We start from the raw sequence: 22,864 nt of genomic DNA, 5'->3' as shown, positions 1-22,864 counted from the left end.
TCTAATTTTTAGTGTTAAAATGAAGTTTTCTCTGAAAATATGTTTACCTTATACTTGATATGCTATCTAACAGAGAAAAATAGTTCTTTGGAAACACTCATCAAACAAAAACCTATAGCCTGTGCAAAATAACATCAAATGTACTGCTAAGAGATCAGTTTTGCATCAAAATGGTCCCTGACCATCACATTATAAAGCAATAGCAACAGACACAGAACATTTCATAATTCTTATCTAGGTTGGGCAGGGGTAGGAGGGAAGGTCTAGAAAAATCAGATACTCAAATTTCAGCACATAATTATTCAAATAAAATTTTAATGATTTCAGTTCCTGAAAATGTAGTGTCATTAAAGGTCATTTCCTGCTAAATTTCAAATTACAGATTTGTGGGCCATTCCTGAGCAGAAGCATCATATTCTACTAAATATTCAGCTTGTTAACTAAGGTAACTGACAGTATCATGGCAGGAGGTGAGAAGGAACAATGATCAGCTCATAGCTAAGAAAAGGGAAAAAAACAATAACCAAAGCAAAAAACAAAATAGCTACAGATATTAGTAAAATAATAATACAATCCCAAACATCCACCTCTTAAATTACCACAAAAACAATACCAATAAAGTTATAGCAAATACAGTCTTTACAGGTTTGAGTAACTTTATTTGCATTTTATAGTGATTTCTTAAGGCCTATACCCAATGAAACCATTTTAAAAGCTCTATGAGGAGTGGAATTTTAGATGTCTATTACACTTTTCTTTTAAAAGAAAAATGCTTAAATTTCAGAATGAGCAAGATTCACTTTTGTAGGTAGAGGCCCTGCTTCTTCATGATCTTCAGTTTTAGATCTAACAACCACAAGAGAAGAAGCTGGATATCTGTTTAGCTTTTGTTCATTCATAAACTCCAAGTCACCATAGATACTTAGCTTCTGCAAAAGAAAAGCAATGTACATTAGTAGCCTGGATAATTAGGAACCTCTCCAAGTTAGTCTTTAAATAACAATTTAATTTATAAATAGTTGGTAAAAAAAAATTCTATAAACAACTTTAAGAAAGAAGAATGCTTTTTCTCAAAGTGTTGTAGATATGTGATTCAGCTCCCAATGGATGGCCAAAGAAAGCTGTTCCACGTCTCAAGTTAAAATCCTCAGGAGTATAACCATTGGGTATCAAGAAAAACAGCTATGGATGCCTTAAGTGATTAAGTCCTTCAACATCTTAGCTCTCCTACCAAGTGGTAAAATAATTTGGTGCAAGTTTTTCTGATCCTAAATGTTTTAGCTTAACATGTATGGAAAATGATAGATGCTATTTGAAAAGCCTGCGAGAACAAAGAATATGCATGAAACGCTCTCACACTGATAGAAGGGTCTTCATAAATATATAAAGTTCCTTAATTGTTATTACCATATACAACAAGATACTAAAAGAATGACAAGCATGAAACAGAATCACTGCAAATGTCATAAAACTCATTGGAGAATAATAGTAATATCTAACATCTTTTGAGAGTAGGTAGACTTAGATATATGTATGAATGTCTCTGTCTTTTTTTTTTTTTTTTTTTTAAAGAGACGGGGTCTTGCGCTGTTACCCAGGCTGGAGTGCAGTGGTGTGATCATAGCTCACGACTAGGCCTTGAACTCCTGGGCTGAAGTGATTCTCCTGCCTCAGCCTCCTGAGTAGCTAGGACTATAGGCATACACCACCATGCCCAGCTAATTTTTCTTTTTTCTTTCTTTCTTTTTTTTTAAATGATGGGGTCTTGCTATGTTGCCTAGGCTGGTCTCAGACTCCTGGCCTCAAGTGATCCTCCTACCTTGGCCTCCCAAAGTGTTGGGATACATGTGTGAGCCACCACGCCTGTCCGTATGTATCTCTTAAAGGCAGAAAAGCAAAGTGAAAAGTCTCCACTAAGAAATGGCATAGGCTGGGTGTGGTGGCTCATGCCTTTAATCCCAGCACTTTGGGAGGCTGAGGCGGGTGGATCACTTCAGGTCAGGAGCTTGAGACCAGCCTGGCCAACATGGTGAAACCTGGTCTCCACTAAAAATACAAAAAATTAGTCAGGCATGGTGGTACATGCCTGTAATTCCAGCTACTCAGGAGGTTGAGGCACAAGAATCACTTGAGCCCGGGAGGCAGAGATTGCAGTGGGCTGAGATCGCGCCACTGCCCTCCAGCCTGGGGGGACAGAGTGAGACTCTGTCTCAAAAAAAAAAAAAAGAAAAAAAGAAATGGTATAGATTCTGTTGTTAATCTACTCATATGGCAACAAATCCCTGTATCCAAAAGTTAGAAACTGAAGTGCTGATATCACTGGCAGGACAACTGACTAGATTATAAAGCAAGAACTACACAGAAGTACCTGATACTGGAAAGGTGTTTTTAAAAGATGCTGAATAAAGAGCATCTTCAAGAGTTTATCAAAAGCGATACATGCTATCCTGGCTGGGCATGGTGGCTCAAGCCTGTAATCCCAGCACTTTGGGAGGCTGAGGAAGGTGGATCACCTGAGGTCAGGAGTTCCAGACCAGTCTGGCCAACATGGTGAAACCCCATCTCTACTAAAAATACAAAAATTAGCTGGGCATGGTGGTGCGTGCCTGTAGTCCCAGCTACTAGGGAGGCCGAGGAAGGAGAATCGCTTAAACACAGGAGGCAGAGGTTTTCAGTGAGCCGAGATCGCACCACTGCACTCTAGCCTGGGTGATAGAGCGAGACTCCATCTCAAAAAAAAAAAAAAAGTGATAAAGCGATACATGCTATAACATGATGAACCTTGAAAATATGCTTAGTCAAAGAGGCCAGTCACAAGAGACTACATATTGGCTATCTAGGGCTGGAGGGTGAGATGGGGGTGGGGGTGGTGCAGCTGCTGCTGCTTGGGAGAAAATGGGGTGCAATTACTAAGAGTATAGATTTTCTTTCTGGGCTGATGAAAATGTTCTAAAAGTGATTGTCATGATAGTTGCTTACTCACACATGTTTCAGACGTGTTCTACTGGACTGCTGCCTCAGGGGAACAACTATCCTGCAAGGAGGTGCCCCAGTACCTTAAGCTTTTCCAGTATGAGAGTAGCTTAAAGACAAGTTCAGGCCAGGCGCAGTGGCTCACGCCTGTAATCCCAGCCCTTTGGGAGGCCAAGACAGGCGAATCACTTGAGGTCAGGAGTTCAAGACCATCCTGGCCAACATGGTGAAACCCCATCTCTACTAAAAATACAAAAATAAGCTGGGTGTGGTGGTGTGCGCTTGTAGTCCCAGCTACTAGGCAGGCTGAGACACGAGAGTCGCTTGAACCCGGGAGGTGGAGATTGCAGTGAGCTGAGATCATGCCATTGCACTCCAGCCTCAGCAACAGAGCAAGACCCTGTCTAAAACAAACAAACAAACAAACAAAAAACAAGTTCAGTGGTTGATGGGTTGGACATGGATCTGATGGATCTGATATAGCAGGCCTCCTTAAAACTCAGAATTCACATGTGACCGTTGGCTCTGGGGCACTGTGAAAGAAAAATATTCACAACTCTACCTAACAACAACCAGGAACCAGGAAGCAGCAACCAGGAACTGTTTGATTTTATACATCAACATGAAAGAAGCCACTGAAGGGAGGAAGGAGACTGAGGAGATGTTGGTTAAAGGACACATTTCAGTTAGATGGGAAGAATATGAAGATACATGAAAATACTTTGTAAATTTTAAAGACTATATAAATGTTAGTTATCAACATTATCCTGTCCCAGTTTCTAGGTACCTACATCAATTATATCACCTTAATAAAAATATTAAGTGTAATATTATCGTAATCATTTTTCATGTGCAAATCATATATTTAAACATCTTTATAGTCTATTAGGATAAGACAGTTGTTCAAGGACCATGTTAGGCACATGCCAATGGCTTATTATTAGATTTTAATTTCTGTCTTTTCTCTCTTTTTCTGTGGTACTTTGGAGGCATAAGAAAACTAAAGTTTATTTCAGTTGGATTAGATGTTGACAGCCATTATTATTCTATATTTAGTTATATAAATACTTTTCTGTTCTTGAAAGCTAAGTTGAATAATCAAATTATAGCCTTTCCCTCAAACAAGAATCCTTTACCTTAACAGTTATATTTTTTGGGCCAGTTAAATTTTAATTACCAAGGAAGTCACAATGTCTTCCATCTCTTGTGGGGTTAGATACCAAAATATAACAACTCAAAATCAAACACTCCAGCATTTTTTTTTCTTTTCTTTTGAGACTCAGGGTCTTGTTCTGTCACCAGGCTGGAGTACAGTGGCACAATCCTGGCTCATTGCAGCCCCAACCTCCTGGGCTCAAGTGATCCTCCCACCTCAGCCTCCTGAGTAGCTGGGATCACGGGCACACACCACCATGCCCAGATAATTTTTATAATTTTTTGTAGAGACAGGATCTTATCCTGTTGCCCAGGCTGGTCTCAAATTCTTGAGCTCAAGTGATCCTCCTGCCTAGGCTTCCCAAAGTGCTGGGATTAGAGGCATGAACACCACATCTGGCCAAGCCTTGCTGCTTCTAAAGCAGCACTGCTCCTTAATATTGTGGTAATTAATTTAAACTATTAAGTGGTTCTACAAGTCTTCTCTCTGGCTCACGCCTGTAATCCCAACACTTTGGGAGGCAAAGGTGGGCAGGTCACTTGAGATCAGGAATTCGGGACCAGACTGGTCAATATGGTGAAACTCCATTTCTACTGAAAATATATTTTCATTTCTACCGAAAATATAAAAATTAGCTGGACATGGTGGCACGTGCCTGTAGTCCCAGCTACTTGGGAGGCTGAGGAAGAATCACTTGAACCTAGGAAGTAGAGGTTGCAGTGAGCCAAGATCCTGGCCACTGCACTCTAGCCTGGGCGACAGATGAGACTCTGCCTCAAAAAAAAAAAAAAAAAAAAAAAAGTCTTCTTTCCCATATATCCCCTAGAAACTGATGTCAACAGGTCTTTCCAGTCTTAGAGAGTCAGAAAGAGACACTCTACTCAATCCAGTCAACATATATGTCACCACGGTAGTTAGCATCACAGAAAGCTGAGAACAACAGTTCTTGTGCTGCAAACCTGTAATTTTTATATGTGCCAACCTCTACCACATTAAAACCACCACATCTTCTCTCTTTCTATTAGTAGAGAGGACTTGTTTTTCCAGCTAAACAAATAAGGTGTTTAAAATGATATATCACAGGGCTCAGTCTTCAAATGGTCTAAGGGTTAGAATTAAATTTACCTCAGAGGGAACATACTGCTCCACAGCTGTAGCAACAGTTGCACAACAAATCCAAAGCAATACCATCACCGAGAGGACAAGAGTTGTAGTTAAAATCCACCCAGAGTTACTAGAAAAAAAAAATCAACAATTAGTTATATTAAAATTTTATAAGAAACAGGAAATTCTTAGTCAACCTTACGTACTTAGCTCAACAGTACAATTAAAACTTTGCTGGTTATCTTTGAAACTATTAAAAAACATACTTATAGAAGGAAATATTATACTAATAGCTATTACATTAGATTGGCATAAAGTCTTTTTCCTCCACATCTAATGTTTCTGTAACATGGCTATATCACTTTTGTAATAATAATAAAATCAGATATACTTGACTTTCTGCTAAATATATAAGGCAAGTGAAAGTGTCCTGTAAATTGTACACGGTTGTACAAATGTCATATATTATTTTGCAAGTTATTACGATACTTGCTTTAAGAAAACCAATATACCAAAAAGTTAACATATAGAATACGTAAATTTAAAATGCTCATTTGTTTTATAAAAGAATTCACAACAGGCTTCCAGAAGTCAGTTTCCCTAGAATACTTTACATATTCAATTTGCCATAATTTACTTATACTTCAATTTAAAAGAGCACAGCTATTATAAGGCATTCTGTAACCATTACAGCATATCTCAGTAAAGAGATAGTTATATTTTCCTTATAATTAAAATATCTTAAGATAGAAGGCCAGTTATGAGAATCAGCAAATAGAGATTTTTTATTTATTTTTATTTACTTTGAATTTTTATACAGACAAGCTCTCACTACATTGCCCAGGCTGGCCTTGAACTCATGGGTGCAAGCCATTCTCCCACCTGGAGTTTTTTTCATAATTGACCTATTAAGATTCAAAGAATAGGAAAAAGTCAAGCCATTTTTAAATAATTAAAAGTCTAACTCTGACAAACTGTGTAATACAGGTAGTCCCTAATTTTCACATATCTGCTCATCCAACACTGCCTAGTAAGAGATCTATACTTACCACCCTAACCACTCACTTGATAGTTTGCCAATACTTGAACATGCAGTAAGCACAGTCATTGTTTGTCTGCCAGCAAAAGGGGGGGACTTTGGAGAATGTATTGTATCTAAAAGCAGGGAACTCCCATATGATTCTTTAAGTATCCAATTTAGAAAGATAATAGAGTAAAATATGTTTTTAATGAAAAAATACCCACTTTCCTCTCCATGTTCCAGCCCTAAGTAACCTGAGTACTAAGGAATTTACCACAAAATAAGGATATATTTGATATCTAGATTCCAGTAGCAACTACCTAAGCCAGAAAACTGGGGCTCATCCCTTCAATCTCCACAACAAAACAATGACTAGATCCTACAGATTTTCAACTATCTCCATTATCTCCTGTTCTTGTCTACTGCCCTAATCCAGGCCTCATAATTTCTTCCCCAATTTACCAAAGTTCTCCAACCTGGTCCTCTAATCTATCCTTCACATAGAAGCCTCTTCTTGACACTTATGTTCCTGCTTCTCTCTATGCCTGTTTTCCCAGTTCAGTCAAATTTCTGACTCTCCTTATCCTCCATATATAGTAATGTACCCTATACACATTGAGCAGGAGGCCAGTATATCTGAAAAAAATTTTTTTAAGTAAATCTTCTGCTACAACTAGCAAAAATTTCTACTCATCACTTAAGATATTTCTATCTTACCTGTCAATCCTCCCCTTGAAACCTCCAGTAGACTTAATTACAGTCCTTATATGCTGTGTATGAGACATGTGTAGGACTGTGTGTGTGTATAGCAATCATTATTGTCCATGTCTATTTAGATCTGAGAACTCCTGACATCTTTACTAGGTCTCAACTCCCTAGCACAGTGCCTGGCTCCTCAAAAAGAAATGCAAGTGAAGAAAGAGTGACCTCAATTTCCATTCTGGAGACAAGGGTGTCTCTTTAACAGCTACGACCAGATTCTAATAACTGGCTGAGTGATTCTGTATGTAATCATGGAAAATCATGGAAAAATCATGACACTTTAGGAAGTAAATAGTTACAGCAGAATAGGATGAGCAGAAGATGTACAATTAGAAAAATTAGGTTTGAATTCTAACATAGTGACTGTATAACTTATGAGTAGTCAATTCACCTCTCTAAATCACCACCTACTTATCACCGGGTATTGTTCTAAAAGTCAAACGGGATCACTGAAGGGGAAAAGGCATTTAAAAAAAGAACACTTAAAAAAATAATAAAATTTGAGACAGTCTCGCTCTATCACTCGGGCAGTGCAGTGGCACGATCACAGCTCACTGCAGCCTTGACCTCCTGGGTTCAAGTGATTCTCCCACCTCAGCCTCTTGACAGCTGGGACTACAGGTGTGTGCCACCATGTCCAGTTAATTTATTTATTTTTTGTAGAGATGCATGGGGTCTCACTATGTTACCCAAGCTGATCTTGAACTTCTGGGCTCAAGTGATCCTCCCACCTTGGATTTCCAAAGTGCTGGGATTACACACATGAGCCACCACACTCGGCCAAAAGAATAATTTTTATTCAAATGTAGGATCCTATTATAATTTACGTTTGGGCACAAAAACGTCTAAGAAATACATTTCTATAAATACATTATAAAGTTAGTTGTTTCACAAAATTACTTTTAAAGTGTTAGATTTAAAAAAACAACATAGAATGACAAAATGTTAAAGGTCAATAAATCACCAATAATATGCCAGGTAGTACAGTACTGAGAACTGTAAGTTAAGATTAAATAATTACTTAGGTTTCACAGAACTATCAAACTGCAACAAACATCCTAAATACTGGAAAGAGAAAAACTGCCCTTTTTCGGACAAGCTCAAAACCAGGTTTAGAAATGAAAGAAGGATAAAATTTGAAGTTTAATCCTTGTTTTCTCACATAGTCTTTGAACATTTTGCTTAGCAAAAAGTATTAACTTGTAAGGTCCACATAACTGTAATGATACATGATAAAACCTCTCAAGAAACTGTTTCTATAAGAAATTACAGGGAGCATGTGATTTGGACTACTGCAGTTTTATACTTGAGATAGAACAGTCCACTAGAATGAACACACTATAAAGCAGTAACTTGTTTACCACTCACTGAAATGCTTGACCTGGTATCTGACACAGAGTAGGTAATAGTAAGTGACATGGCCCACTATCTTTCTCTTTTTCCTTTTTTTGTGGGGGGTGGGGAGGAGTAAAATGTGGGGGAGGGATCATATCTGAACTCCTTGGAGAAGAGGAAACATGCACACTTTGATAAAACCTGCCTCTCACCCTCGTAAGGCTTGATATTTTTTCCTAGGAGGACATATAGTACCCACTACTCTCACTTGTCCACTTTACCATTACCCTTAAAAACTCTTGGCACAGCTGATATTCCTTAGTACAGAACACAGAGCTGATATTCCTTAGTACAGAACACAGAGCTGATATTCCTTAGTACAGAACACAGAGCTGATATTCCTTAGTACAGAACACAGAGCTGATATTCCTTAGTACAGAACACAGAGCTGATATTCCTTAGTACAGAACACAGAGCTGATATTCCTTAGTACAGAACACAGAGCTGATATTCCTTAGTACAGAACACAGAGCTGATATTCCTTAGTACAGAACACAGATATTCCTTAGTATAGAACACAGAGCTGATATTCCTTAGTATAGAACACAGAGCTGATATTCCTTAGTATAGAACACAGAGCTGATATTCCTTAGTATAGAACACAGAGCTGATATTCCTTAGTATAGAACACAGAGCTGATATTCCTTAGTATAGAACACAGAGCTGATATTCCTTAGTATAGAACACAGAGCTGATATTCCTTAGTATAGAACACAGAGCTGATATTCCTTAGTATAGAACACAGAGCTGATATTCCTTAGTATAGAACACAGAGCTGATATTCCTTAGTATAGAACACAGAGCTGATATTCCTTAGTATAGAATACAGAGCTGATATTCCTTAGTATAGAACACAGAGCTGATATTCCTTAGTATAGAATACAGAGCTGATATTCCTTAGTATAGAATACAGAGCTGATATTCCTTAGTATAGAATACAAAGCCCTTCTTAATCTAGAGTCTTTATCCAGCTCTTCTAGCTTCAAATCTGGCCATGCAGATAAAAACAAAAACAAAAATCTGATCCCTAAACCATTCAAACATACTTATTTTATTTTATTTATTTTATTTTTTGAGACAGAGTCTTGCTCTGTTACCTAGGCTGGAGTGCTGTGGCGCGATCTCAGCTCACTGCAACCTCTGCCTTCCAGGTTCAAGTGATTCTCCTGCCTCATCCTCCTGAGTAGCTGGGATTACAGGCATGCACCACCACGCCCGGCTAATTTTTGTATTTTCAGTAGAGATGTGGTTTCACCATGTTGGCCAGGCTGGTCTCGAACTCCTGACCTCAGGTGATCCACCCGCCTTGGCCTCCTAAAGTGCTGGGATTACAGGTGTAAGCCACCGTGCCCGGCCTCAGACATATGTTAAATTAAAGCTTAATTTAAATGTGTGGAGAAGCACATTCAACATAAATCAAGAGACTCTAACAAGAAGAATGCTCTTGTACTGTGAAAAAAACTACCTGCCTGGGTTTTATTCAAGTAGTATGCCTACAACCTTTTAAACAAACTAAAATATCTAATGTACAACTTTGGAAAGGAACAAGTAAAAAGGTTTGCTTCTGAGGTGCTAATTTTAAAATAATAAAAAGTAATGTATCTCTCTGATACAAGCCAGATTTTATCTGTTATACACATAATAAAGAGGAATACATACAGAGAGAGGCATCTTAAAAAGCCATCACTTTCTCCATCTTCAAGAAAATTCCTGTGCACTTGTGAATTTCTCATTTGCAGATCTGCTGAAATAGTAAGGTATGAGTTTATTATATCCTATATCCCAAAAGCTACTCTCACATGACTACTTCTAGATATATACACTTTACAGACATCCAATTGTTTTTGTTTGTGTCATCGGATACATTTTATAATGTGTACCAGTTTCTCTAGCACATCAAAACCAAATGAATATTCTATCACATTATGAGTTTCCTGTTTTATTTTCAAATTCTTATTGACATTGATGCTTTCTGCTTAACTACATGTGAGCTTGGATTTGGTTTATTCTAATCTAATTAAAGTTAAAGATGGTCTTATGTTATGTGCTATCATTATCTACCCACTCCCACTCACCAAAATAATTAGAAGGCTAATTAAATCAGTATCTAAAATAAAGGTATGAGGAAATTTCACAAGGTGAGCTCTGCTTTAGCTTGATGTTTTATGTTCTTATGAGTCAAAATTCACTTCTAACATGGAAATAAAAATAGAATGGGGACTCTCACTTTTGGCATTTTTCATTATTTGATCAATTTATTGGGAAATACCAGAATATTTGATTAGTTCATGCTCAAAACATCCTTTGAAGCAAACTAAATGTTTTTAGAATAGTGATTTTCAAAGTGTGGCCCACAGGCCAGCAGCATCAGCAAAATCTGGAACTTGTGAGAAATACAAATTCTCAGATCTTCTCCCAGACCTAGTAAGTTAGAAACTCTGGAGTTAGGGCCCAGCAATCTGTGTTTGAACAAGCTCTCCAAACTCTAATACACATGAAAGTTTGAGAACCACTGTTTTAGAAATTATCTGTTTATGTTCCATCAGTGTAAAAACAAACATGACCAACTCTACTACAACCAGATTTGACTGCTAATGTTTTTATCTAAGCTACTTAAAATAAAACTTACATGACATTTTGCTTAGAGATGATTCTCTCAAATTTGTAGGCTCCTGCTCCAAATGTGGTGCATACTGGATTTCTGGCTTAGACTAAAATAATAATGAAAGCAATTAAGTCATTTGTACTTCTTTAGCTTTTTTCAGTAACAAGTTCTAAAACACATCATCTCTTTAAACATTTAAATTGAGAAAAAGTAACAGAAATACTGTATAAAAAATAAAACACATTAACCACAATATATTTTAATTGCACTTCCTAAACATCAGAGCCAGTGCCTTGCGAAGAAACAGATTTCTGGCAGATTTATGTTAGTTTAACTTCCTGACAACTTTTTTTTTTTAAAGGGAGAGAAGGACAAATCATTACATACTACATTAAATACTATACCTTGCAGAAATGAGTTCTAATTCTAGTTGATCAGGAATAATTTATCAGACTGCAAAAACTTTTGGCTAAATACACATTATCTCTATTTCTTCTCATACAAAACATTCTATTCTTCCCTAAGTATGAGGAATCCATAAATTACAGCCAAACACGCCACACTTTTTACATCTTCTGTATAGTTCTGATCCTCTAGAATGGGGGTTTCTCCATCCCAGTTATGCTCAAATTCACATAGACTTTAGAGAGACACAGAGCTAATCTCCTATCTAATGAGGAATGAATGAGGGCTTCACTCTGAGAGTCAACTTATACCTTGATGTAAGTAGCTTTAGGACATAGAACTTGTTCATGAATTTAAAGAGAAAATTCCTATGTTTTACTTATTACTAAATTAAGTAGAGGGGATCCAAGGTTCAGGGTAGTGCTAAAAATCACATACCAGCCATACATTAAGCCACTTACTTAGCTACCAAAAGGTTTACTTTATTACCTGAGAGGAAGACAGTGCCACAACATAAACTCTGTTGACTGGTAAATTTGAGGAATTCAACCACTGAATTAAAAGCATGGCAGGGTAGTAAATGGGCCTTGGCGGTAAAGTGCCCTGGGTTTGAAGCTTAATTCTGTTACTTATTGGCCGTGCAACTGCAACAAGTTACTTTCACCTTCCTCATAATAAAACAGGAATACTACAACCTCATAAAGTTGTCTGAAGATGTGACATAATATATCTAGCACAATATAACCTCCAGGGAATAACAGTTATTATCACGTGGTAAATGATGAGATAGGAGACATTACTTCTCTAGGCAAAATACTTCTTCAACGAGTTCTCTTATAAGAGTCATGAGTAAAAGCACTGTAAAAAACTAAAAATTATGTCATATTGCTTTTATCTGATATCCATATGTAATCATATATGGCCACTATTTATGTTTGAAGTATATTAATTATTATTTCTCATATGTAAAAATTTCATTTTATCAATTTAACCACCATAAAATTTAAAAGGCTCAAGAGTTCTGGTTACATAAAAACTAATGGGCTTTCGATTAGGCTTCTAATGCGCAAAGGGAAGGGTAATAAAACTGATGTCCAATATTTTAATGTAGGGCCAAATAAGTAATTATTATTTGATGATAAATATTTGTAAGTGACTGAGTATGGTTCTATGCTGAAACACTCATTTAAGACATATACATTTACTGTTGTTGGTATTTAGATGAATCCATGAAGCTCAGTTGTCACCTGGAATATAACTATTTTTCCATCATCGGCTTGAAGATAAAAAGTCCATGAAGAGGTTATGAAGCTCTGTGCGGAGTCCATCATGTCACTCCAGAATGACCTCACCAGAGTTAGAGGAAAGAGTAGGTGCATTTTTGGCATCAGGGACATAAGCTAAAAATAAAATAAATAATGAGAAATATATTATTTTTATATATGTATATTTAAAAGAACAACATAATCAAGATTACTCAAATCCTTATTGGGACAGGATACAAACAATTAAATACATCTACCATAATCAATAGCATTAGAGTAAACTCTTAGTTATCTATGCAAATTATGGTAAAGCTTAAAAACCAAGGTTACTTTAATTTGCCACCAAACACACTTACTAGCTACCTGTCACCTCTATCAGAATAACAGGCTTTTGAATTAAGTCCAAAAATAAGAAGACTCTTAAGATGTAATTAAATAAGGACCAGCAAGGCCTTAAGGGTAGAACGGGAAGGGACTAATCATATCATTCTCATCTTTAATGCTTTCATCGAGAATAAATCATGCTATAATGAACATCAATGGAAAAGAGGACGGAAAAAATCAATCAGAAGAATATATACATAAAATGGTAGACATCTGACAACATGGCAGGGTGAAGGGAGTATTTATGGGCTGAGTATATGTAGTAAGCTACTGATAAGATTTTAATGGCCCAGCATGGTGGCTCACACCGGTAATCCCAGCACTTTGGGAGGCTGAGGCGGGTGGATCACGAGGTCAAGAGATGGAGACCATCCTGGGCAACATGGTGAAACCCGGTCTCTACTAAAAATACAAAAATTAGCTAGGCATGGTGGCGCACGCCTGTAGTCCCAGCTACTCAGGAGGCTGAGGCAGAAGAATCCCTTAAACCAGGGAGACGGAGGTTGCCGTGAGCCAAGATCACGTCACTGCACTCCAGCCTGGCGACAGAGCGAGACTCCATCTCAAAAAAAAAAAAGGATTTTGACAAATGATATCATCTTTCCTCCAATTCTGACTTCTTGACTTCTTTAGCAGCACTGGGCCTCTCTAAAGCACAAGTGTGGGATGCCATTTACTAAACTCTAGGGATAGCTTTGGTTCTGCTTTGTTTCTTTTTTCATTTGTTTGGTTTTTTTTTTCTGAGACAGTGTCTCGCTCTGTCACCCAGGCTGGAGTGCAGTGGTATCTATGGTAGCACTTGAGCCCAGAAGCTTGAGGCCAGCCTGGGTAATATAGTGAGATCCCCATCTCTAAAAAACATAAAAATAAAAAATGCATATACCTCTTAACTCAGCAATTCTAGCCCTATGATTTTATTCTACAGGTATACTCACAAATGTGCAAAATAGGTATCATTTACAAAAGAAAAAGATTAGGAACAACCTACATGTTCATAAATAAGGGACTGCCTAAATAAATTATAATATATCTACACAGAATATTATGTAGTAGAAAAAAATTAGAAGTTCTTTATGTATACTTATATTTACAAAATATATGTGTACATCCTTGTATATGCATAACATATCTGTGCATTAGTAACCTTGGCTACATTCATGAGGGAAAACTGAGTGGCTAAGAGACAGGGGTGGGAGACTTTTCACTATATGTATACTCTTTTTATCTTTTGAGTTTGTACATGTGACTATTTCCTGTGCAAAAATTAATAAAATTAAGAAACTTTTCCCAGTATGTCTGGAGAACAGAGTATGAAATTCCCTTGTCAGGAATTTTAAGAGACGGCACTGGAGAAGTAATCAGGAGTAGGTTGTGATAAACAGTTTGGACTTAAATCTATATGTAATTGGGAGCCACTGATTATATAAGACAGGAGAACGGCATGATGAAATTTAGAAAAAAAAATCTGGACACAGTAAAGGATGGAGTTAGAAAGGGTTAAATCAGAAAAACAGTTTGGAAGTTAATTTAAAAATACAGACAAGAAATGATTATCTGAGTTAAGGCAATGGCAACTGTCCAATGGGAGTTAGGATGGAGAAAAAGAACTCTGAAATAATTCCTCTGAGCCTTGGTTTTTTCATATGTAAAATGAGGATAATATCTTCACTGGAATGTAAGAAGTAACAAAATAAGATTATGAACGTAAGCATAACTTTTAACAGTAAAGCATTATACAAAAGCAATTATTCAACTGACTTTTCTATTTGCAAACTAATTTTGTTTGCTGAAAGCCAAATATAAAATATAAGACTAAAATAGGATCAAGTGGGTGATAAACACTTCAAGCAATACAAGTCAGTGCCATCTAAGCAGGCTAGTTTGAAAGGCAGTATTGTTTCGTACTTGTTCTTGTCTCAGTTCTGCGAATGGCAGCTGATTCTGGCAACCAAGATGGCAAGCATATTGCTCATCAGATTGGGAATATGCTTCCGTACATGCTGTAAGAGAAAAACAGTCAAATTACAAGAAACAAAAGAGAAAGGGAAAGAGGAAAGAAAAGGATTTGGCATTTTATTTAAAAAATTCTTATACTTAAAAAAGATTTCATCAATGTGAATTTCCAAATTTGGTAACATAGTAGTAGGAAATGTATCTTTAACAGAACTCCATATTGTCTCCCTCCTACAAGTCAAATGTTTTAGATACAAATCTATTAATTATATACCCAGGCTCTGACCACATGATGACATTCATGTAAGAGGATCCTTGTGTGGTGGAAAATGCACTGGATTGGCATCCTGAAGATGCCACTCAAAAAGGTTTAGTTTCATCATTTGTTGGTGTGTGTGACCTGGGCTGAGCAGTTTAACCTCTGACTATTGATTTCTATATGTGTAAAATAGAAATACCACAACCTATTGCATAGGGTTGAATGAAATAATATATTTTAATGATTTATACAAATATAAGGTATTATTGTTAAGAACCAGAACACTCAGTTAAGAAGTAAGGGTATGCACATGGCAAAAGAAAAATAAAACAATCAGCCTAACATCTGAAAGTCTAAGAAAATTGAACTGGAAAATGTTCTACAGCAGATAATTCTAATGTTGAAATGGGTCTCTACCAGATATACTCTCATTTAGTTCATTAAATCCATTTCCTTCTTGTGATACAACATTTTACCACTATCCTAATTTTATTTTTTCCCAACTCAGTAATGCATTTGTAATACACTTCTCAGAAGTGCTAGATAATAAACTGGACAGCATTATGCATATATAAAGATGATCAGTTAGGAGATTGAGCCGCAAAAATACGGTTACGATATCAAAGACTGTATGTGAGCCATGGCATAGTGATAGGGGAAGAGGTGCCTCCTTCTACACTAATAAACAGTGTAATGAATGGAGAACATTCCATTATAGTTATTTAAAAAGTTAAACGTCAATTATGTCCTGATTACAGGTTTCTTTTATTAAACATATTGCTTTCAGCAAAAAGAAAGAAAAGTGGTTTAACAGATGACAAAGCCTCTGGCTACTTATTTTAATGGCCTGACCAATGAAGAATATGCTATTAAATACTGAGTCAAAGGCCTGATTCAGTAAAAAACTTGGAGATAAGTCAATGAACTTATGATTCAAAGGTTTAGGAAAATTATACTATCTGTGAAAAGGTAGTAATGAATTGTGAGTAGGGTAATTATACTGCATTTGTCTGACAGAATGCTTGGTTAAACAAAGGTGTCCTATTCATAGCAGAAAATAAACACTGTCTCAACAAACAGATGAAATTTAAAGCCCATGAAATTTCTAGCAGCAGCTACGAAAACTCTTAGATCCATAATAATTACAATATGTTAGATGACTAGTTTCAACAGTGTGTTTGCCATTTCCTAAGGAAAATACTTCAAAAGCTTATCACAAAGAAAACAATGTTACATACAGCTGATGTTAGCATAGCATCTTACCAGATTCACATTCCAATTTAGTTCGATTTAAGTCAATTCCATCATCCACAAACTGACAAATTGAAAACAGCCTGCAACCTCTCTGACATGCGTACAACTCCTCTTCCTAGGGAGTTCAAGAACAGGAAGGGTTACCAAAAAATAGTATTTTTTTTTTTCCTCAGGGGAAAACAGGTTAGGAAGAAAGCAGTTAGTAAAGTTTATTACAAATCGTCCAATAAGTTTCATAACTGAAAGAAAAAAATGATAGGAGCCAGTTGATACTCAAGACCTTTGCCATATAGAGGTTTTAGTTCCTTATTTTAAATGTAATACCAAGAAAAAAGCCTAGTAGGTAAAACCACCACCCTTTTTCCATTTTCTTTGGTTATAATCTGTGGGGGGAAAATTAAAAATAAAACTAATAGTGACAGGCCAGGTGCAGTGGCTCACACCCGTAATCCCAGGGCTTTGGGAAGCTGAGGTGGGAGGACTGCTTGAGGCCAACAGTTTGAGGCCAGCCTGGACAATATAGCGAGACCCCGTCTGTACCAAAACAAACACACACAAAAAAATAACTGGGTATGGTGGTGCACACTTGTCCTAGTACTCAGTAGGCTGAGGTGTGAGGATTGTTTGAGCCCAGGAGTTTGAGGGTACAGTGAGCTATAATCACACCACTGTACTCCAGCTTGGGGTACAAAGTGAGACACTGTTGCTTAAAAAACAACAACAAAAAACACAACGGTGATATAACTAGAACTTTAACAGCGACAGGAGTAAGCAAGTACCCTAGGACCAATGGCATACTTCTGCCACATCCATGTTTATATGAATCACCAGGCTTATCAGGAAAAGTATCAGACTAGCTTCACACGGCAAATGGTGACACAAGGGCCTGATAAAGTAAGGTATACATCTATAAAAATGTTTATACGAAGGGATTTTTAAAAACTGGGCTTAGATTAAATGAAAACACAGGAGCAACAGTGTGGTGTATGGGAAAGGACACCGCAATCAGCCAGACCTAGATCAAACCTTTTGAGTGAGTGCATAAGTTATTTTACCTGTCTAAGAATCTCAGCTTTCTCATCAAAAAAGAACAGCCATTATCTCCAAATTCCTCAATAATTTGGAAGCTATTTCCAGTACAGTGCCTGGGATGTAGAAGGTGCTTAATAAATGGTAATAGTGTTAATAGATTTTTAAAATAGAAAACAATTATAGGCATGAATGTATATGTGTGAAAGCTTAAGATAGGATGGACATCTGGTTCTTCATTACTGTCAAATATTAACTGCTTAATAAGACTAATGTCTTCAGTGGTTTTTCTTTGATAAAATAAAAGTATTTAAAAAAAGCTATTGCATATGGGGGAGCCCCCTCAACTTACTGTGTGATCCACTGTGTACAAACTGGCAGACACCTAATAAGGAAACAGCATGTGCATATACCAGTTAGCAACCAATGGGATACAAGGTATGTATTTCTTTCCAGCAAAAGGATTAGTAAAATTTATGCAGCAGCAACAATCCATCAAGAAGAGATGGCTGCAGTCTAATATTAAATATACTTTATCATACAACTTTGAAGGTAGCACACTTTTGGACCTCAGTTCCAGCTGCATTTATTGTTAAGATGACATTGAAAGAATTTTAACAAGTAAGATAAATTTCATATCTGAGTAGCTTTTGCAGGCTTTGTAAAACAGTTAAAGAATTATTTTATGTCTTTGGAGCACCACATATTTCCTTATATTGCACAAAGGAAGCATAAGCTCATTAGTATGAGCTATACCACATGCCATTTCATTCTCAGATATGCTTTCCTTTAATAAGTCATCCAGTACCAATTTCAGAAAACCATATGGCATGGTGAAAAGAGCCTAGGTTTCAGGAATTGGCCCTGGTTTGAAGCTCAGACTTGCCACTTATTCTGTACAACCTTTGGCAAGTTACTTAATCTAATTCCTCAGTTGTAAAATAAGGACAATACTCTTACATCAATCCTACCTACTATTCATTTATTTTCTACTACCTGTATAATTGCAGAGTGTCAATCTTCACTATTAGGAGAATTATATATTTATATCTACAATAGCATTACTATTATGTAGTACTATCTAATAGACAGACATATTTAATGAACATCCACAATGTGCCAGGCACTGTGTTAAGACTTAACAAATTATGAAACATCTGGTATGGAGCACGCACTCAACTGGTAGCTATCAAGAATCATATCTTTATTCTAAGTATTTCATGTTATATATACAAAAATAATGATTTCAAGTAAATATTTCATGCCCTATGTATCCCAAATGACTGGCAAGCTTATATAACATGTATCTCCTCTGATTTAGGACACAATAAATGGTGCTTCCACCATATGAAATACCAGCTAAATTCATAATTAGAAGGTCCCTCAATGGTACTATTTAGGCCAGGCACCGTGGCTCATGCATGTAATCCCAACACTTTGGGAGGTCAAGACATAAGGACCCATTCAGCCCAGGAGTTTGAGACCAGCCTAGGCAACACAGCAAGATCCTGTTTCAATTATTTTAAATTAAAAAATAAATAAATAGAAGTTAAGTGATCAGCAAGGACAAACAGTAATCAAGGAGCTGGGAATAAAACCAGGTTTGTATGGTTCTAGAGACCACACTCCATTAAAAAATGACCAGGCTGGCTCTAATTAGCTTTTTTATTAACATGATTTACGTCTCTTGTTTTTTCGACCGAGATAAATTATGCAATTGCACTTCTGTAGATAAAACATAGAATAATTTAAAAATAATTACTTACAAACAGGTATTCTACTTTCTTGCAACAAATAATTAGTTCTCAAAAAGTGTCTGAGATTTTTTTTTTTTTTTTTTTTTTGAGATGCAGTCTTGCTCTGTCCCCCAGGCTGGAGTGCAGTGGCGCAATCTTGGCTCACTGCAACCTCCACCGCCCGGGTTCCAGCGGTTCTCCTGACTCAGCCTCCTGAGTAGCTGGGATTACAAGCGTGTGCCATGCTCGGCTAATTTTTGTATTTTTAGTAGAGATGGGGTTTCACCATGTTGATCAGGCTGATCTTGAACTCCTGACCACCCATGATCCACTTGCCTCGGCCTCCCAAACTGCTGGAATTACAGGCGTGAGCCACTGCGCCCAGCCTAAAACGAGATTTCTATCTCGTTTTTCAAACACTATGTGAGTTTGAAAATTCATCTAATTTCTTACAACACACAGTGCTTTTTCCTGGAGCATAAAGCACAGAGGAGAGCCAATAGAAATCAGTGACATAATTAAATATGTTTCTTTTTTTTTTTTTTGATGCAGAGTTTCCCTCCTGTTGCCCAGGCTGGAGTGCAGTGGCGCGGGTTCACTGCAACCTCTGCCTCCCGGGTTCAGGCGCTTCTCCTGCCTCAGCCTCCTGAGTAGCTGGGATTACAGGCGCCCACCACCACGCCTGGCTAATTTTCTTTGTATTTTTAGTAGAGACGGGGTTTCACCATGTTGGCCAGGCTGGTCTTGAACTACTGACTTGAGGTGATCCACCCGCCTCGGCTTCCCAAAGTGCTGGGATTACAGGAGTGAGCCACCGCGCCCGGCATTTTTTTTTTTTTTTTTTTTTTTTGAGACACGGTCTCACTCTCAGACTGGAGTGCACTGGCGACATTTCGGCTCACTGCGACCTGCGCATCCCAGGCTCAAGCAAGCCTCCCACCGAGTAGCTGGGACTACAGGTGCTCGTCTCCACGCCTGGCTAGTTTTTTTTGTTTTTTGTTTTTTTTTTCCAGAGACGGGGTCTTGCCATGTTGTCCAGGCTGGTCTCAATCTCCTGAGCTGAGGTGATCCACCCACCTCGGCCTCCCAAAGTGCTGGGATTACAGGCGTGAGCCATCGCACCCGGCCGAATATGTTTAATGCAAGTTTATTAATAGGAGGCAGCATAGTGTAGCCAGTTTTAAGCTGAATTCCTACTCCACTATTTCTTGGGTATGTGACCTTAGGCAAGTCACTTAACCTTTCAGAGCCTCAATTTCCTTAATTTTAAAACCCTACTTTACAGGGTTGTTGTGAGAATTAGGGATAATGGTATGATAAATCTCCCATCACTCTGGCTAACAGTGGAGTCTATATAAATTTCAAGTCCAGGACCTATAGGGAACCCAGATGATTTGGAGTTCTTTGTGAGAAAAGCTTTAATAAATAAGTAAAAATAGTTTATAGATATAACACCAATTGTTAGAAAATAGTGGACATTATTAAAGTACCTACAAGTTCCAGGAAGGTATCCTTTCAAATTATTTGATTATTCTCCCAACATTCTGGTTTATACCACAAAATTGCCAAGAAAATCTCAAAAAAGGAAACAAACCCTAGAACAATACAAAGTAAGTCTCAACCCAATTCCAGGCCAAATCAATATTAATGAGCTTCTTCATACAATCCTCTTAATGATGAGAAGTTTACAAGAGGTGAAGAAAAATAACGTGGTTAGAAGCAGTATTCACTGATTTAAGTCTGAAGTTAAAACTTCTCTTCTTTCTCGATTGTTACATAAATCTCTGGAAAAATTTAGTAGAGTCCCCTCTCCCACACTTTTTTTTGAAAATTAATAATCTCCATGCAGTGTAAAATCCAGCCGTAACAAAATCTGAGAAGTGTCGGCACTTAGAACTTTTCATTTCAAAGACCTGAAAGCACTCGCCAATATGGAACATCCTAAGCTTCACTGGAACTGTCTCCGTAGCCACTCCAGTTTTAGAGAGCAAGGAGGTCCAGCCACAATGGTTAAGCAAATAGCATAGAGGAGATGAAGGAAAAACGAAGAGGAAACCACCAGCAACATCAACAAAAGCTCTCATAAAACAACGTGGGGGAGGGCATATACTCAAATCATACATGGGAAAGGTGTGGTGGGAATCATCAAGCAATTTAGAATGTTGAGTAAACAGAGTTCTTAGGCTGAAAAACCAACGTGAAGAGGGTTAAGAATGTAGTTAAAAGAAAGGGGGGAAGCATAGAGAGGAGGGCCATTCCTCTCTGTAAGCTGCGAACCCTCTCCTGTCCACAGTCTCATTTCTTTACCCACTCCACGAATTCCCCGTTTTCTGCACTGAGTGGTCAGTTTCTGGTAGGCAGACACCTAACTGCCTCTTCTCTAACCCAGTCCCTCTTGGCAGCGTCTTGGACACAGTAACTCAACAAAGGCAGACAGCATTCCTGGGCGTCTCGCTACTCCCTGAGCTGCCTTCGTGATGCTTTTTATACGACAGTGGAATCGTCTACTTGTCTGACTCCCCGAAGACTGCGCTCCTGGCACCGAGAGGCGCTTAGTAAACAAGGGTTATGAATCCATCATTTGTGGACTCGCGTATCTGCGCCTCCCTTTCTACAACCCCCCCTTACGCTCCTTAAGGTGAGGACCCCGCATTAATCATCCGTATCCTCCTCTATCCTCCTCCGAGTGCTAGACTCCCCTGCAGCCCGGCAAGCTCCCAGAGGAAGGGGATGGCGTCTTTCTCATCTTTGTGTCCCCCAGCCTATCACAGGGTAGTGCAGGACAAACTTCCGGTAATGACAGCAGGAATGGGGTGCAGGCAGGATTAGGGAGGAAGACAGGAGCTACACAGATGGGAGACAGCGGTTGAAGGGCCGATTTAACAGCCAGGTTGCCAGAGCCGACATACGTGTGGGGTGCTGAGAAATGGGCTGCAAGGGAAGGGTCGCAGCCCGCTCCGGACGGGCCCTACCTTAGGGTAGGTGTGCAAGGGGTAGGTCAACTGACAGGCCCGGTGGCAAGACGCCGTATCACCCAAGACCGAGTCAAATGCTTCAGCCGAAGCGGTCCCCGAACCTCCGGCCAAGGCCATGGTCAGCAGCAGCAGCGGCGGGAGCCCCAGTTGGGTCCTCACCCAGAGGCTCCCCTTCGGCGCCGCCATCTTGTTCCCCTCTGTCACAGCAGCTCAGCTTGTTGCTGTTTTCTTGGAAGGGTTTCCTCCTGCTCCTAGGCCAGCCCCCTTCTCCGCCCCACCGACCGTTGCTTCCGCCTCCGCCGTCACTTCAGCTCCGCCCTCACCCGCCTGAAACTGCCGCCTCCTGCCCCACCTCTGGGACTACGAACTTCTTCTCCTAGGCTGGCGTGAGGGGAATTCAACCATCGCGAGCATTAGCGCGAAGCGGGACCGCCTGACTTCTTCCCTTCGCGGGGCAGGCTGGGGCATGTAGTTCTCCATAGGCGGGAGGCGCACGGTGCTGTCGGGAAAGTTGGTCTCGGAAAACTACAGCCTCCCTCAGCGCGCCTTCCGCCCGCATTTCTTCGCAGTGCATTCTGGGGAATGTGG

General features: G+C 38.6%; 1 protein-coding gene across 4 annotated transcripts; it reads right to left on the bottom strand.

Annotated features, from left to right (window-relative positions):
- Positions 1 to 285: 285 nt before the first annotated feature.
- Positions 286 to 22,860, bottom strand: TMEM59 (transmembrane protein 59). 4 transcript variants are annotated; one of them, XM_054486904.2, is made up of 9 exons: positions 22,274 to 22,639; positions 17,918 to 17,950; positions 16,546 to 16,651; positions 14,976 to 15,070; positions 12,669 to 12,821; positions 11,041 to 11,122; positions 10,071 to 10,155; positions 5,255 to 5,363; positions 286 to 929 (listed from the first exon to the last, which is right to left on the bottom strand). In XM_054486904.2, the coding sequence occupies exons 1-9, from the start codon at positions 22,460 to 22,462 to the stop codon at positions 774 to 776; spliced, it is 1,008 nt and encodes a 335-aa protein (XP_054342879.1). In that variant the 5' UTR covers positions 22,463 to 22,639; the 3' UTR covers positions 286 to 773. The 4 variants fall into 4 exon arrangements, with proteins under 4 accessions (XP_054342879.1, XP_054342885.1, XP_054342893.1 ...); XM_054486910.2 differs by having other exon boundaries at positions 10,071 to 10,152; positions 22,274 to 22,635; XM_054486918.2 differs by lacking the exon at positions 17,918 to 17,950 and having other exon boundaries at positions 22,274 to 22,860.
- Between the last annotated feature and the right edge of the window lie 4 nt (positions 22,861 to 22,864).

Source organism: Pongo pygmaeus, chromosome 1, assembly GCF_028885625.2.
Source record: "Pongo pygmaeus isolate AG05252 chromosome 1, NHGRI_mPonPyg2-v2.0_pri, whole genome shotgun sequence".
NCBI lineage: Eukaryota > Metazoa > Chordata > Mammalia > Primates > Hominidae > Pongo > Pongo pygmaeus.
This window is presented reverse-complemented; position numbering and strand designations above follow the sequence as displayed.

What these genes read in the sequence shown, in the direction of transcription:
- TMEM59 (XM_054486904.2), bottom strand. Translation starts at nt 22,462, where the DNA reads ATGGCGGCGCCGAAGGGGAGCCTCTGGGTGAGGACCCAACTGGGGCTC. An exon ending in GAAAAATAGTTATATTCCAG is followed by an intron (nt 11,123 to 12,668) that starts GTGACAACTGAG and finishes TTATTATTTTAG; the next exon opens with TCTAAGCCAGAAATCCAGTA. An exon ending in TTTTTAAGATGCCTCTCTCT is followed by an intron (nt 5,364 to 10,070) that starts GTATGTATTCCT and finishes TTTTTTTTCTAG; the next exon opens with TAACTCTGGGTGGATTTTAA.